We start from the raw sequence: 12,265 nt of genomic DNA, 5'->3' as shown, positions 1-12,265 counted from the left end.
TTAACAGGACAAGTGGATGAAACTGGTAGTGAGCTGTTGCCCTCAAATGCCGCATAACAAACTATCCCAGTGTTGTGATGTGCTCAACAAAGCATCTGTTTCTGGCTCACATATCCCCAGGTTGGCTGGGGTTGGCTGTTCTGGGCTGGGCTCAAGTAGGCTTTCCAGGGCTTAAGTAAGCTTTCCTTTTCTCCGGTTTATGGATTAAGTGTATGACTCTTTAACGTATCTCCCATCTTCCTCAGACCACAAGAAGAAGAATGTTTATCACATGATGAAAGGTATGCTCTAGTTTCCTCTCAAAGACTCGGAATATGTGCTTTCACTTAAAAAGATCTGAGAAGTCTTAAAAAAAAAAAAATTCTCAGAAGTTTTAATCCGAGAAACCCTTCCTTTTCCCAACATGCAATGACTGTGAAAGCGTGTGTCACACTGATCAATGTCTTAGAGGGAGCCAGTTTCTTTGACTGTTTCTGAAGCCAGTCTTACTTGGGCACAGTCTTGGGCCAGACCTCATGAGACATTAACAGCGCTGTGGACTAACTGTTCAGGGGTCAGAGGGCACCTCCACATCAGTCAGTGCCACCCCTGCTTCCTGAGCAGAGAGCCAGGCTGTGAGCAGATCGAGCAATGGGATCACTTCAGTATGCGGCTGTGCATTGTGATTTATGTTTCACTTCTATCCTTTTCACTTCTATCTCTTTTAAAGGCATCAAGTGCAGGAGGCCTTGGCATTTCTGATGGCAAAAGATATTAGAGGTCATCCACTTCAGGGCTCAGCTTCCCAAATGTACTACTCTATGTAGCATCTGGCCCATTATCCTCCCTTTAAGGTCATTGATTTATTACAATTGTATTGTTCTTGAATCTTATGTTTATAAAAACTTATATAGTCTTATATTTTAGCCAGTGAGGTATTCCATATAAAATATTTAAGATTTTTTATGAACTTTCTCTAATCTACTCTTTAACAAGGAAAAGTAAAAACAAAACAAAAAGTCCTGTTGTTTCTCAATATGAAAAAACAGAAATTTCATAAAAATGCATGCTGTCTGAATTTATCTTTTATATTATTTTTCATGACATAAGATATTATATTCATTTTAATTAATTAAATTTATTCTCAACTGCTGCATAAAACAAATATTGTACATATTAGTAGGTACAATGTGAAATTCTGATGCATGTGCACATTATTTCAAGTTTATGTACAGAAAGGAGGAAACATTGCTATAAGAATTTCAACTCTGATTTGTTTGATTTTTGTTAATCTTGGACTTTATATTACATTAAGGCACTTTAATATTGAACAGGCAATAAATAATGACTTTCTGGTATTAGTTTAATTTTTACTTAGAGAAAATTAGTATAGATAAGTTTGGACAGTGATCAAATCTTGCTTTTAGAAGTTTCCTCTTTCCACTCACTTTCTGTGGGATGGTTCTAATACACATGAAAAAAGTGTCTTGAAAAAGAACACCACTTAATACTGACAAAAGGAACAATCTAACAAGAAAACATACTGATTGTAAATATTTATGCCCCACATGATAGAAGAAATCGGGAAAATGTTTAAATTTTTGATTCAAACAAGAATAGAGATACAACACGTCAGAAACTGGGACACTATGAAATAGGTGCTAAGAGGAAAGTTTATAGCTATGAATGCCTACATAAAAATTTAAGAAAGATTATAAATAAACAACCTAATGATGAATCTAAAGATTCTAGAAAAATAAGAACAAGTTAACTCAAACCAGTGAAGGAAAGAAAATAAATCAGAGCCCAAAATAATGAAATAGAGAATAAAAACAATACAAAGATTCAATGAAACAAGAGTTGGTTCTTTGAAAAGATGGAAAAAATTGATAAACCCTGAGTCAAACTAAGAAAAGAAAGGAAGAGAATACACAGGTTAATAAAATTGGAGATGAAAAAAGAGATATCACTACAGACATCATAGAAATCTAGAAGATCATTAGGGACCATTTTGAAAACTTTGACAATTTGGAAAATCTAGAAGAAATAGATACATTTCTTTACATGTATGCCTTGCAAAATTGAATGAAAAGGATAATAAAAGTCTTAGCAGACAAGCAATGAGATTGAAGAATAACGAAAAGTCTTCCAACAACAAAAAGCCTGGAACCAAGTGGAATCTCAGCTGACCTCTAGCAGAGCTTTAAAGAACTAATTCCAATGCTCTTCAGATTATTACATGAAATAGAAAAGGGGTGGAACGCTTCCAGATTCATTCTATGAAGCTGATATCACCCTATAACCAAAACCAGAAAAGGACACATTGAGGAAAGAAAACTAGCGACCCATATTCCTGTTGAGCATAAGTACAGAAATCCTTAATAAAATATTCCCAAATTGTATTCAACAACATATTAAGAAGATTGTACATCATAACCACATTGATTTCATTAAAGGGATACAAGTATGGTTTATCATATGCAAATCAATAAATGTTATTCACCACAGAAATGGAATTTTCAAATTCATAGCCACCTCAATGCATGCAGAGAAAGCCCTCAACAAGATTCAGTACACATTCATGTTAAAAACACTGAATAAATTAAGGATAGAAGGAACCATCAGAAAGACTACAAAAATACCCAAACAAAACATATTATATGATTAAAAGCTGAAAGTATTTTTCTCTAAAATTAGAAACAAGACAAGAATATTCATTACCACTACTGCTATTTAATATAGTACTTAAAATTTTAGTTAGAGTAGTTTGGCAAGAGAAGAAAATAAAAGGGATATGAAATAGGGTAGGAAGAAATCAAATGATCACTATATGCAGATGATATGTATGTATAATTGGAAGTTCCATAAAGCTCCACCAGAAGAATTCTAGAGATAATTACCAAATTCAGCAAAGTAGGAGAATAAAAAATCAACATACAACAGTCAATAACTTTTCTATAGATCAAAAATGAACCCAATGAAAATCAAGAAAACAATTTTATTCACAGTACCCTCTAAAATAATACCTTGGAAAAAAATCTAACCAAGGAGGTAAAAGACCTCTATGATTAAAATTATAAAACACTAAAGAAAGAAATTAAAGCACAAAAAAACAGAAAGATCTCTCATGTTCATGGATAGGTAGAATTGACTTTATTAAAATGGCCATATCACTAAAAGTGACCTACAGATTCAATATAATCCCCATCAAAGTACCAATGGTATTCCTCATAGAACTAGAAAAAGTCCTAAAATTCTATATAAAAATAAAAGAACCAGAATAATCAAGGCAATTCTAAGCAAAACTGCAATGCTTAGAGACATCACAATACCAACTTCAAATTATGCTATAGCCTTATTGTATCAAATAACCTGCATAGTACTGACATAAAAATAGACACACAGATTAATGGAAGAGAATAAATGACACATAGACAAATCATACAGATATAGTCATCTGATCCTTGACAAAGGTGCCAAAAACATGTGTTGAAGAAAAGATAGCCTTATTAACAAATGATGCTGGGAAAACTGGACATCCATATGCAGAAGAATAAAATTAGATCCCCATCTCTCACCCTGCACAAAAGGCAATTCAAAATGAGTTAAGATCTAGGTATTAGACCTGAAACATTGCAGTTGCTAAAAAAAAAAAACAAAAAACAGTCAGCAGTCCAATGGGCAATGACTTCTTCAGTAGGATCCCTAAAGCTCAAAAAATAATACCCAGAATTAATTAATGGGATGACATCAAATTAAAAGGTTTTTGCAAAAGAAACAAGTACATGAAGAGAGAACCTACAGAATGGGAGAAAATCTTCGCTAGCTATTCTTCCAAAAAAAGATTAATGCCTAGAGTAAAGAACTTGAAAAAACTTACCACTTTAAAACAGTCTAATAAATGGGTTAATGAACTAAACACACATTTCTCAAAAGAAATCCAAATGACCAACAAATTATGAAAAAAAAAAAGTTCAGTATCTTTATCCATGGCAGCCATCAAGCAAACAAATTATAATAAATCCTGGAGAGGATGTGAGTAAAAGGAACATTTCTTCACTGTCGGGGGATTGTAAATTAGTACAACTACTATGGAAACCAGTATGGTACTCAAAAGAACTAAGAATGGAAATACCATATGACCCAGCTATAACACTCCTTGGTATTTATGCTAAGGAATTGAAGTCATCATACCCATGTTTATAGCAGCACCATCCACAAAGCCAAACTATGGAACCAGCCTATATATCCGTCAATGGATGAACAGATGGAGAAAATGTGGCATATACCCACAATGGATTTTTATTCTTCCATGAAGAAGAATGAATTATGTCATTCTTGGGAAAATTGTTGGGTCTTCAGAGCATTATTTTGAACAAAATAAGCCAGGCTTAGAAAGTCTAGGGTCATATGTTTTCTTTCATATATGGAAGCTAAAGAGAAAAAAAGGGGCAGGAGATCTCATGAAAATAGAATGAAGACTAGTAAAGGAAGTGGGGAAGGGAAAAGGGGAGGAGAAAGAAAGGGGAAATATTGGCGAATGGAAATGCCCAAATTATATTTTTCTATTGTGTGCATGTGCAAATATGTAACAATGAATCCTGCTAGTCTGTATAATTAGAATGTGCTAATAAAAATATCTCAAATACAAACAAATCTAGGATTTTCTTCATTCAGGTTGTGGTTAAAATTATCTAAAATGAATGATTGTGCACTTTGAGAGAGCACAATAAAAACATAAATTTTAAATACTGACATTTTTGAGCTAACTATAATCTACCTTTAATTTTTTTTCCTTTCATTAAAAATAAATACCAGAGTTGCTTACATTTAGCTCTCTGAAAATTTTTTCCTACTCACATGAACATTAACTTGCATTTTTTTTCTTTATGATTGATATGTGATACTGAATTTTGGACTGTTTCTCAACAAATTAGAGGAGAATTCAGGTTTAATTTTTTTTTAGCACTTTGCTATCTGATTCTTTTTTGAGGTTCATCTATATTGTCCAGAAGGCAATAATAGATCATCTGCCTGCTTATAAATCACCAAGAGTTTTGCTGATTTTGTTTATACATCAGCAGTAGTGGGAGAAAAAGTCCTTTACCATTTATTAAAACGATCATACTTAGATCACCATTTACCTTCACATGCACCTGCTCATCTCTAATCTTTTTCTTTACTCTCTGAAAAGTACAATCAAAGATAAAATGGTTCCCTGCTGTTGGAATGAGCCTCTGATCCCCACTGTAGGATGATATTCACAATCTGAATTTTATATAATCCAATTGGCCAAAAACCTTTCATGCCTATAATAGCTACCTAGTGCTTTTTTCAGAAGATTAAGAAAATATTTTCAGAAAATTAAGTGTCTTGCAGGTAGGTGTCTTATCCTTTCATAGTTGTGAAAATTTATTTATCTGTAACAAAAGTTTCATCCCTTTAAATTCCTTGGAATTTACTCAGGCAAAAATTAACAATGGTTAAGCTTATTCTAAAATGTCCTGGCAGAATTTCCAGGTATAGCTTTTGCTTTATATATAAGAAAATATTATTCTTTTTTCCCCCCTTAAAGCTCTTTTGTTTGAGTCTTGGTAATTGACAAAATGACTGCATGTGAAACATAATTCTTACATAAAGTAAGCTGCTCACAACACACACTAATTACACATTTGGGAGGCAAAGCAAAGACATCCAAAGCTCGTTCATGCCGAGCCAGGAGCACAGCATTTAATGAAATGAGGGCCGTAAAAGGTTCAGCATGGATGCTTTCAGGTCTGACCTGGGCTTCTGGGAAACTGAACATTGGTCCCATGGACTGGTAGATTCCCACAGGGTTTGAAAGGCAGGGTTATTACCACTTGTGGTGTGCGAATCAAGCTCTACTTTGCAATACAAGATAGTTGCAATTCTAGAGATGGCCTCATTTGGAATACTCTTAAGCTAATAATATGGATGCCTCCCTAGTCATCTTTCTGATTCTATTTCTTCTTCTCATGCCAAGTAATGACTTTTGACACTTATTTTATAAAAACAGTTAGTGTATCTGACTATGTGGACTCTTCTTTCATATTCTTAAATTCTATTTCTTCCTCTCCAGATAATAGCATGAATGAAATTGAAGTCTCCCCCATGTTGTGCAATGAAGTTTTTGCCAATTATGATCTATGTAGACCGACCATTTCCCATTAGGGTGTTTTGTACACAGTAGGTGCCTGATAAAATTTTATGAAATGGCTATGATTTGCAAAGATCAGTTCTTATCATTCAGGTCCATCTCATCTTCAAATCTCTAAGAATTAATTCATTGGGTTTTGGAGTACAGTAGCAATACACAGACAAAACAGAACAGTGGAGATATAGGAAGAGAAACAACTGCAAGGAAGGGAGAAGAGAAATACATATACACAAAACTAGGATGGTAACAGAAAATAGTTACAGGAACTTGAAGGCTGTGTAAAAAAGAAAAAGGGCTAGAGCTTGATGTGATAAAGCATTAAAATGGCTTATAAAATCAGGAAAGAAAAGGAAGTTAACATCTTTTTAGGTTTTGTATTTCATTTCATTTTTTTCCTTTTACTTAATAAAAATAATACCCATACATACATAATTGCAGTTTTCCCAATTTAAAAATGTGCTATATTATAGAATCAATTTTGTGAGTTATAACCAAGATTTTAAAAATATCAAATGGAGTAGCATAGTACAAAAATCAACAGAATGAGTTACATTCTGGGTGAATCTTATCTCGTGGAATTTGTATGTGTACACGGTCTGTGCGTGTGCATGCATGTAGGCCTATAGATGGATGGATAAGTGTGTGGATATGGGTGAATAGACAGACATAGAGATAGATAATGTGACTGGGTGCTAGATCACAATACTTCTCAAGCTTGATGAAATGTACTTTGAATATTATCATTTGCAATGTTCACTTATACTCTGAGGTGTACCTGATGCAATTTAAAACCATGAATAATCCAGTATCTATCACAAATTAGTAGCTATAGAATATCTTGCCTTATTGAGGATTTAATGTTGAAGGCAAGCTGGGTGATCCTCTCCTAGGAGCAGGAAGTATGGTATCAAAAGGGAAATTGTTCTAAGTTACTTTAACATCTCCCTGTAACCTTATTAACCTTAACTGAAGAGTCCTTATTCCTGTGATACCTTATGCTTGTTAAAATTATTTTAACATAATAAATTAATTTATATTAATGTTTTAATTATTAAAACATTGCATCCAATGTGGTTGCCAGTAATTTATTCATTTGCTTATAGATGTATATAGAATCCTACCAATACACAACACAGATACACATCTATACATACACCCAAGCATGTGCGTTTGGATGTTTATATCAATGTATTCATTAAAAAATATTTATCCCACACCTGTACTTAAGTCACACTGTTTTAGGCACTAGGAATATATTGGTGAGGGAAAAAGCAGAATATAGAGATCCCTGTATTTGAGAGATGTTATTAAAAAATAAGCAAGTATTTAATGTGTGGTAAATGTCATGAAAAGCAAAGCAAGATAACAGACATGAGCAGGATGCTTTTGAGAGGGAAGTAACACTTTTAAGTTGAAAGCTGAAGAAAAACCTCACTGAGGAGTTGACATTTGGACAGAGACATGAAGGAATGAGATCTGCGGAATACTTTGGAGGTTCATTCAAAGTGAGAAGGAAGGAGCAATGTAAAGGACCCTGGAAGTGTGCAGGTGGTGCTAAAGGAAAGAAGCAAGGCCAGAGTGGCTGGTGCAGGGTGAGCAGCAGATGGGTCAGGGATGAGAGTTAGAGCACTTAGCTTAGGAAGAGTGTGTAAGACATCATAAGGGATTTGGGCTTTTTCTCTGAATGAGGCAGGAAGTCCTAGATGGTTTTTGTTGTTATTGTCGCTGTTGTTAGGTATTGAACACAGGGGCACTTAACCACTAAGCCACATCTCCAGCCCTTTGTATTTTGAGACAGAGTCTCTCTAAGTTGCTCACAGCCTCACCAAGTTGCTGAGGCTGGCCTTGAACTTCCCACCTTCTTGCCTCACCCTCTGGGGTTCCTGAGATTACTATCATGTACCACTGTGTCTGGCTGATTCTTTTGAATTTGACTGCATTTGATAATTTTTGATTCAGGGCAGTGGTTTTTCAACTGGAGCTGATTTTGAACCTAGGTGATATTTGATAGTTTCTAAAGGTATTTTGGGTTGTCACAGCTAAGCAAGGTGGTTATTATTGTCATCCAGCCAGGGATTTCACCAAATGCAATGCGTAGGACAGCCCCCCGCCCCCCAGCAAAGACTTGTCAGGCACCAAATGTCAGTTGTGCTGAAGTTGAGAAAGCCTGTGTTGAGGATGTGGCATGATTGGCTCTGGGCAGGTTACTGGGGTATTAGGCCTAGTTTTAGGCAGTGAAGGCATTCACTCTGAGCCTAGCTCTAGGAATCTGGAGGAATCTGTGTCTAGAGTCACGGTCTGAAGCAAAAAATGAAAAATAATGAATAGACCAAAAAAAAAGAAATTCACAAGATTTTCCCTGTTGTACCAGCATTAACTTATTGGAGTTTGTGTGTGTGTGTGTGTGTGTGTATGAATGCACGCATGCATGTAGGGGGGATGTGTTAAAAAAGCAAGAGATACTCCAGACACAATGTGGAAAGAACACCTGTCTGTAAAACAGGAAGCCAGAGAGGGTTTGATGTCGAGTGTGACATTGCCTTTGTTCATCACATCACTGGGGTCCTGCATTGGAGGCACTTGAGAGTACTTACCCCTTTCCATCTGCTGCAGAGTGTTGTCTGGCAAGATTTGAGTTTAATTTTCAAAGTCGCTGGTTGAACCAAGATTATTGGAAAGAGGCCTACAGCATATTGATTTTTTTTTGTACATTAGGTAAAGGGACATTTATTTCTAACAGAGGAAATGGCCGTGTTAACTACTGTAATGGCTTCCTTCACCATTGGGAATTTTGCTGTTATTAGAGACCACTAATTATGGGTTAAGCATGGTACAGCATAAGAAAGATGTAAGCAAAACTGTAGTTGGTGGAGACTATAAAATTCATGTCCTTTTTTTTTTGTTTTTGTCGGAATCTGTTTTGGTATTTCTTGAGGGTAGGTCATATCACACTGGTGGTTCACAATAGTTGGGACACAAGAATTTAGACAATTAACAGTTAAGAGTCTGACAGAGTTGAGCTCAGTGGAATCAGAGAGCAGAAGGGTGATTACCAGGGGTGGGGAAGATTGAAGTTGGTCAATGTATACAAAACTTCAATTCTAGAAGTAAGTTTCAGTGATCTGTCATACTGAATTCTGTGATTAATAACAATGTATTATATTATTGAAAATTGTTGAAAGCACATTTTAAATGGCCTCATCACAAAAATATGGTAAGTATGTAAGGTAATGCATATGTTAATTAGTTTGACTTAGCAGTTTACTATATACACATATTTTAAAGTAACATATACACCATAAATTATTGGTGCTTTTTGTTGAAATGGGTATAGAATAATGGAGAATATGGAAATGCAGTGGACACACAAAACTCTTCCCTAAAAATAAATAGATTAATAGTATGACCCAGGAACCAGGCTACCTGGGCTCCATAAATCTCCAGCATTTAAAGTCCTTTGGACTCTAGGCTTGGTACTCAACTACTATGCACCTCGCCTTCCTCATCTGTAAAATGGTCATGATAATAAACCTAGAAGGGTAGCTGTGAAGAGTCCATGTAATTATATGTGTAAACACTTAGACTGGAACCAAAAAATCACTGTTAAGCCTCTAACACATTGCTTTTGTTATATTTTTAACTCTCAGATGTCAGGAACTTAGAAAAGATGAGTTTCAAATGAAAAGATAATGCCATTTGATCTTTATTTTGCTCTTATACTAAGGTAATAAAGGAAAGGTATTAGTGCAAAAAAAAATGGTTATCAATCTTATTTTAATCTTAAATTAAACACAGTTGCCCAAAGAAAACTTATTTGTTTGTAGAAAAGTGGTTTGAAGGTATAGTCATGTACAATACAATGTCATTTTTTTCTGTGATAAACTGCATATATGATGGTAGTTTATAGATTCCATTGCCTAGTGATGTCATAGCCTTCTCAGCTTGTGTAAGTACTTTCCATCACATCCGCAGGACAAAATCACCTGACTTGGTGATAATTTCTCAGAACATGTCCCATCGTTAAATGATACTTTACTGTATTTCTATAGCAAAATTGGTCTTCGTTGCTTTGTCTCCCTTAGATAAAAACCAGAGAAACTTTCTAGTTTTTCCTCTTAAAATGTTCACAAATTTATAGTCAGAACAGTTTACCTTTAATTTATGCTTTAACTCACTGGAACTTTATTAGACTAAAATTAACCAACTCCCAAAGAGGCCAGGAAATATGAATGACTGTGAAATGTTATGGGATCTAATAGGCATATTGGAAGACAAAGATGAAGGCTGATTATTTTCATTTAGTGCCAAGTGCTATCATTCCAATGGCAAAAAGACAGATATTTTGAATCAAATACTGGAGTTTGTTCCTTAGATGATAATATAATAAGTTAGTTAAAAAGGGCTAAACTGTAGTAGGTTTATTAAATTAAGCAATAAAGTTTCATGTGTTTGAACAACCTATTGTGAAAATCTTCAACAGCTAACTTCATTTACAATGAATTTAAATGAAGGAATTATTTCTTTAAAAGTTCAATGTGGGTTCCCTCTGTTTTGTTAGGGGTTGAAAATGTCACGGCAGTGGATCTGGCTATGATCAGACCCCTTAATCCTGTTTTAATTATAGGGTTTTTGCTACTTCTGATTTCATAGTTATTCATGACTGACATTCAGGCATTCATAGTAATTTTTTAAATATGCAATTTTACATAAGAGTCCCCTCAAAGTGACCTTAAGATGAGAGTTTCTAGACATAATTACAGAGAGGAAGGAACTATTGGCCCAGAATGAGCTGATGGCTTCCAGGAATATCTCATTTTCAAATTTTCCAGTTAAATGCTGTGGCAGTTTCCCATTTCCGCAAGCTTGAGAAGAATGCAGAGGGACGCCTACAAAGATTGTCACGTGTATAGCAGGTGTCTGTCCCCACTACTGTATATTGGAAAACACTGAGACCAGATACAATTAACCATGTCTGGAGAATAGTTGGCTCATGGCTAGAAGTGATTTGTCAAACAGGATACAAATTATTTGTTGAGCATAATAATTTTTGTTAGGGTCCAAAAACTGACTGGCAGTGGGTTCTACTTCCCAAAATGCAGGTTTAGAGCATGATATTTGAAAAGGGAGATTAAATTCAATGTACCCGTTATAAATCACATTTCTCTAACTTTAAAGTTAGAGGTTTTTTTGTTTTGTTTTGTTTGTTTTGTTTTGGGGGCTCTGTGTCCTATTGGCAATCTTTACCAATCGCATTGAGTCCATGGTAAATGAAATGTTTTAAATTAATTAGGTGAAATGTTTCCCTGAAATTTTAACATATTTCTCCACTAAGCTCTATTTCTTCATGTGTAGGATGAAGATGTTGAGACTGCAGTATCTCTAAGGTATCTTTTGATACCTTATATTCCCTAAGCCTAAGGTCTAACTTCTATAATATATTTTAATAAATAACATATTGTAATATATGATTTTAAAATATTCTGCTGAATTTCCAAATACCATGGACCATTTCGCTTTGTATGACTCTGCCTTGCAACATGGTTCGTTCAGTTGACCATCACCAAACATCATCTTTGAGAGCTCATGGCCCCACTGGTGACATGGCAGTGGCCCCCATGCATAAAAGCAAGCAGCCTTTGCTGAGAGCAGGCATACCTTCATTAGAAACCCACACCCTGTCCTGTTGTTGCATGTGTTTGGTCACTGAGAGGGGGAACTGCCAATCTGCTTTCTTTTACTCACTCTTTTCGTGTTCATTCTCCCAACAGAAAGGAGAACCCGACTGCTGTGCACTCTCCCTCGAGACGAGCGAGCAACTCACCTTTGAGATCCCCCTGAATGACTCGGGCTCTGCTGGCCTGGGGGTGAGCTTGAAAGGAAACAAATCCAGAGAGACTGGAACCGACCTGGGGATTTTTATCAAATCCATCATCCACGGAGGCGCTGCTTTTAAGGTGAGCAGATGATATTTGCAGGCTCAGGAGAAGGTCCTTGCAGGTGTGGCTGGTGTGCTGGGGTCAGGATGGAGAAGCTGTGTGCTGGGCTGAGACCACTGCACCTTTCCTGACAGCTTCAGGAGACATGTGTGTGAACGGATCCAGGGAATTA

The 12,265-nt window shown here is 35.6% G+C and overlaps 1 protein-coding gene across 1 annotated transcript in view; it reads left to right on the top strand.

Annotated features, from left to right (window-relative positions):
- Window positions 1-12,265, top strand: part of Pard3b (par-3 family cell polarity regulator beta) — a 1,014,040-nt gene that overhangs the window by 561,044 nt on the left and 440,731 nt on the right. The window contains exon 11 of the mRNA XM_027941877.2: window positions 11,926-12,111. Coding sequence (XP_027797678.2) covers window positions 11,926-12,111 — 186 coding nt within the window. The remainder of the gene's footprint in view (window positions 1-11,925; window positions 12,112-12,265) is intronic.

This window comes from Marmota flaviventris, chromosome 11 (genome assembly GCF_047511675.1).
Source record: "Marmota flaviventris isolate mMarFla1 chromosome 11, mMarFla1.hap1, whole genome shotgun sequence".
NCBI lineage: Eukaryota > Metazoa > Chordata > Mammalia > Rodentia > Sciuridae > Marmota > Marmota flaviventris.
This window is presented reverse-complemented; position numbering and strand designations above follow the sequence as displayed.